At 39.8% G+C, this 4,755-nt stretch overlaps 1 protein-coding gene across 1 annotated transcript; it reads left to right on the top strand.

The window, feature by feature from the left end:
* The first annotated feature begins 383 nt into the window (after positions 1-383).
* On the top strand, positions 384-3,095 carry LOC122133007 (immune-associated nucleotide-binding protein 9-like). The gene is made up of 2 exons (XM_042708177.1): positions 384-1,152; positions 2,029-3,095. Exons 1-2 carry the CDS (start codon positions 384-386, stop codon positions 3,084-3,086), a joined length of 1,827 nt encoding a protein of 608 aa, XP_042564111.1. The 3' UTR covers positions 3,087-3,095.
* The last annotated feature ends 1,660 nt before the right edge of the window (positions 3,096-4,755 follow it).

The raw sequence follows: 4,755 nt of genomic DNA, 5'->3' as shown, positions 1-4,755 counted from the left end.
CCGCCCGCTTTGGGAGGGCACACCCATATGCTTCCTGTCCAACCTGGCATCCCGCACACATCTCCCCTGCTATATCTGTCACATCTCCCACTCCCTAGTGCTTCACCAATCTGTGGGGTCCACCTATCCTGGTCATACAGTTCTACTGGGCATACACCAGGTGCACTTGTGCTGTCCTTACAGCAAGCCAGCCCGCTTCTGACACCATTTGCAGAAAAGGGGAGCAGTCACACCACCCGGCTGTGAACCCTTTTCCTCATGACCAAAAAACATGGCATCAGATTGTGCGGGTGGTATAGGATGCTGCCATTAGGTTAACTGATTTATGGTATGCCATTATGTTAGGCAACACTAATATGATAATCAAGTAATGAGTTTTGATTATGGTATTTTTCTTCTATACAGAGTCAAGAGATAGCAAGAGGTCCCCTGATCTGAACATTGTGCTCCTGGGGAAGAGTGGGGTTGGAAAGAGCTCGTGTGGGAACACCATCCTGGGGAGAGAGGCATTTGAGACTCGTGCCTCCTCATCCTCCGACCCTTTAACGCTGGGAAGTGAAATGTCCAGTGGCCATGTCAGAGGCAAACGTTTGGTCGTCATCGACACCCCTGATCTGTTTGGCTCCCAACTCACTCATGATGACCTGCAGAAAGAGATTGCAACCATTACCTCTCTGTCCTCCTCTGGTCCCTGTGTGTTCCTGTTGGTGATCACGCTAAGGGAAGTAGGCCCTGACCTTGAGGGGATGCTTGCTGTTATCCAGGAAGCTTTTGGTGAGAAGGCAGTGGACGCCGCTATGGCTCTGATCACCCTTAGTGGCGTGGATGAGAAGAATATCAGCTTGATAACCAACAGAGCCAGTAAAAGGCTTCCTAAGCCACTGAGAAATACGTTTGTTGTGTTGTTTAGGGATAACCGGCAAGATCAAGTTAGCAATCTACTGGAAAATATTGAGGCAATGTTAGAGAGAAACAAAAGTTTCTGTGAGACGTCTAAGGAAAAGCCACCTGTAAAACCAAAATCTCAGGGAGTGAAGCTGTTCCAAGCAGTCAAGACAGAGCTAGAGGACGGACAGAAACAAGAGAGGGAGAGCAGGGAAAACATCTGGCAGGAAGAACAGGAAGAGAGACGATATCTTCAATTCTACAGATGTAAGTATTGATGCAGATTTGTTATGTGTGTTGTAGGGCTGGGTGATTCATCAAATATCAATTCCATTTATGGCTTTCAACGAATATGAATCGATGTAATCAAGATAAAACGATTACTGTTACAGTTGTAAGGAAGCTTAAGATACAGTTAGTGCTAAAGGCCTAATCTGCAGCCAGCCAGGAGTTAAGTCAGTGAGTACTTTATCAGATCAAACACAATGCTTGCACACGGAAGTATTAATCTAGGTCAACTAATTAATAAGTCAATCCCAGACCTAGCGTCAGCACCTCATTTTAGTTTGGGTTGATGCAAAAACAATGGACTTTCCAGTATCATGTTGACTTCACAACCTCTCCCTTGTACGTCGCTTTGGACAAAAGCGTCTGCTAAATGACTAAATGTAAATGTAAATATGGAAACATAACCTAAACCAGCAGCTTTTTTGAAGTGTCAGTGCACCATCAATAAGTGTAGGCACTTATCTTTTCGAAAAATCTCTCAATGCGTAGTACTAAGTAAATAAGTAATAAAGTCAAAATATATGTTAAGATATTATTATAATATATGAATATAATATGCATTGATGATAATACTGCTTATTATAAGATAAAAAATATATTCTAAAAGCGCTGAGGGTGCACCATCAGGCTCATGTCCATGTATACATCCATACCGCTGCTGAAAAAAATTATAGGGAAAACATTGAATGATTAACGGTGTTTAATAATCGTGATCTTAATATAATTCTGATTATGATTTTTCCTTATAGAATATATGACAAATATTCCACGTCAATGATTAATGATGAATAGTGTGTGATTATGTTATTATGTTATTTTATTAACTTGTGTATGTGTTTGTGTGTGTGTTTGTAGGGCTTCAAAAAGAAAACACGCAGACAGGTAAAGTTAAACACATGTTTTTGACTATATTTGAGAGAGTATCTCTGTTTGAACAACCAAACTGCAACCACACCTTCCTTCTGCCCTTAGTGGACTGCGTGAGGGTGGTCCTGATGGGGAAGACTGGAGTTGGAAAGAGTGCCACAGGAAACACCATCCTAGGGAAAAAAGAATTTAAGTCCTCTGGTTTGGCACAGTCCATCACAAAAAAATGTAAGAAAAAAACAGTATGCATTGGTTCCAGACAGGTGCAGGTCATTGACACCCCAGGTCTGTTTGACACGACTGTCTCCCATGAAAAGATCAGAGAGGAGATTGGGAAATGCATCACCATGTCCTCACCAGGGCCTCATGTGTTCCTGTTGCTGCTCTCCATTGGACGCTTCACCCAAGAGGAGAGAGAGACGGTGGAGATGATCCAGGAGACCTTTGGCGAGTACTCCAAAGCTTACACAATGGTTGGCTTCACCAGAGGGGAAACTCTTGAGGAAGAAGAACAAAACATTGAGACGTACATTGAGAAAAGCCCAGTTGCTTTGCAAGAACTGATTAAAGACTGTGGAGGTCGCTACCATGTTTTCTGCAATAAGGACAAAGAGAAGAGTAACCAGGTAAAGTTGCTGTTAGCAAAGATTGATGAGATGATTCACCAAAATGAAGGTCGTTTCTACACCACGACCATGTATGAAGGAACAGAGAAACGAATTGGAGAAAGGGAGATTAAACTCCTACAAAGGAAACTGGAGGAGTTGCACCGTAACATGAAAAAGAAACAACATGATGAAGAATGCAAATCAAAGAAAAAGTTTGATCAAGTTCGCAAAGAAAAGGAAGACGCTATGAAAACGTTGGAGAGATACAGGCAGCAGCTGGATGAAAATCAGGACCAAAGGATCAAAGCAGTTGAGGAAAAGATCTTCACTGAGATCATAAAGGAGAGAGACTTTTTGCGTAAAGATGCAGAGAAAGCTCAAGCTGCAGAGACAGCAAAAACCATAAAACCTCCCGAAAAGAAATGTGTCATTTCATGAGAACTAATGGGCAGCAGATAGGGGGTTTGAATGATCAAAAACTAAATATGCTTGGCTATCACTGCAAAGACAAATAATACCTTAGTAGTTTTATGTGCTGTGTGAAGCTATATGAAAATATTAACTATATGTATTTTTAAAACATTGATAATTGGTGTATTTGAGAAATGGCAAAGGGAAGAAAATAAAGTTGTACAAGTTGTGCCAACACTAGTGGATGAAGGGAAAATGTAACAATATTTGTTTTGTGTTTTTGCAAAAGGAACAAAGGGTATTAAAAGGGATATTATTTCTTATTTCTAAATGCTGATTATCATACTCTATGACATGTTCAGAATATCGTAGTGTACTGGGCTCTACAAACCTGTTGACTACACAATAAAGGCATTGCTTTTGCTGGACTTTTTTAAATGTCTCTTTTTTTAACATTGAGCTCCATTGGCACCTTCTTTAATTGCATGGTGAAGACTCAGGCATGTCAGTGAGCAAACTACGATCTTGGACACTATCAAAGTTGCAAAAATATGATTGGTGTTTTGTAGAAACATTCACTTAGGGACAGAAGTGTGTAGATCAACTACACATGCCGAATGGAATGATAAGTTGGTTGACTTCTGATCAGCATACATCCTAAACTATTGTTTCAGTAACAAACTGGGTATGAAGAGCATTGCAAACTCCAAGGTTTCTTGAAAAAGTTTGGTACCAAACCAGTGGATGTTCCTAAGTCTCTCATAGGTCAGTATAGACAAAGTGCTGATATTGCTCCACCATAGAAAATAATGCATGACAAGAGGCCTAAATAGAAAACATAAACATACATTAGCTACCAATCATTAATTATATAAAAAACGCTATACTGAAGCTTTGCTGTATGGGCAAAACAAAAGGTTTTTCTAAGACGTGCATACTGCAGATACATTTACTGTGAAGTTTTTAAATCCCTAATATTCAACTGTCTAACCACCCACAAATGGTACCATCAATCCTTTCAATGAATAAAGTATTATCACTCAAAGAACACTTCATCACCAGGCCTCAGCCATTTCCAGTCTCTGTATGGCTGGCGCCACCCGCTGGTATTCTGCAGTAATCTCACGCTCTGCTCTGGGAGGCCCTGGTGGAATAGAAGGACAGTGTGTTAACAGAATAAATATAGTATGTCAAATCCAGTAAAAGTATAACCAGCACCGTTTCTGATGTATGTTTTTCCAACACTATATGTCAACTTGTTTTAACTGAGGTATCCTATATTTGACGTAATCATAATAACTAGTTTTTAGTGGAAATATATATTTAATTTTCTCTAATGTCTGTTAATCTTGGCCTACTACAACTTTATACATCAGTGTTTATATGTAACATTGAGCCCTGGTGCCATATAAACAGACATAGAAAGAAAGAAAGATAAATACACATCAAGCCTTTTTTAATATATTCCTGGGAGGGACAACACAAAATGATAATAAAGTACGGATAATATGAAATAACTTTTTAATGCAGGATTCTCTAGAACAGTGTTTCCCAAACTGGGGTACACAAAAGGACGTAGGTGGTACGCCGGGGGGAAATGTGGCCTTACAAACATGGACATATATATATATATATATATATATATGTATATATACACTACTTTCAGGAGTGTTTTTTTTACACTCCATTATCTAAC

This window comes from Clupea harengus, chromosome 7 (assembly GCF_900700415.2).
Source record: "Clupea harengus chromosome 7, Ch_v2.0.2, whole genome shotgun sequence".
Taxonomy (NCBI): Eukaryota; Metazoa; Chordata; class Actinopteri; order Clupeiformes; family Clupeidae; genus Clupea; species Clupea harengus.
This window is presented reverse-complemented; position numbering and strand designations above follow the sequence as displayed.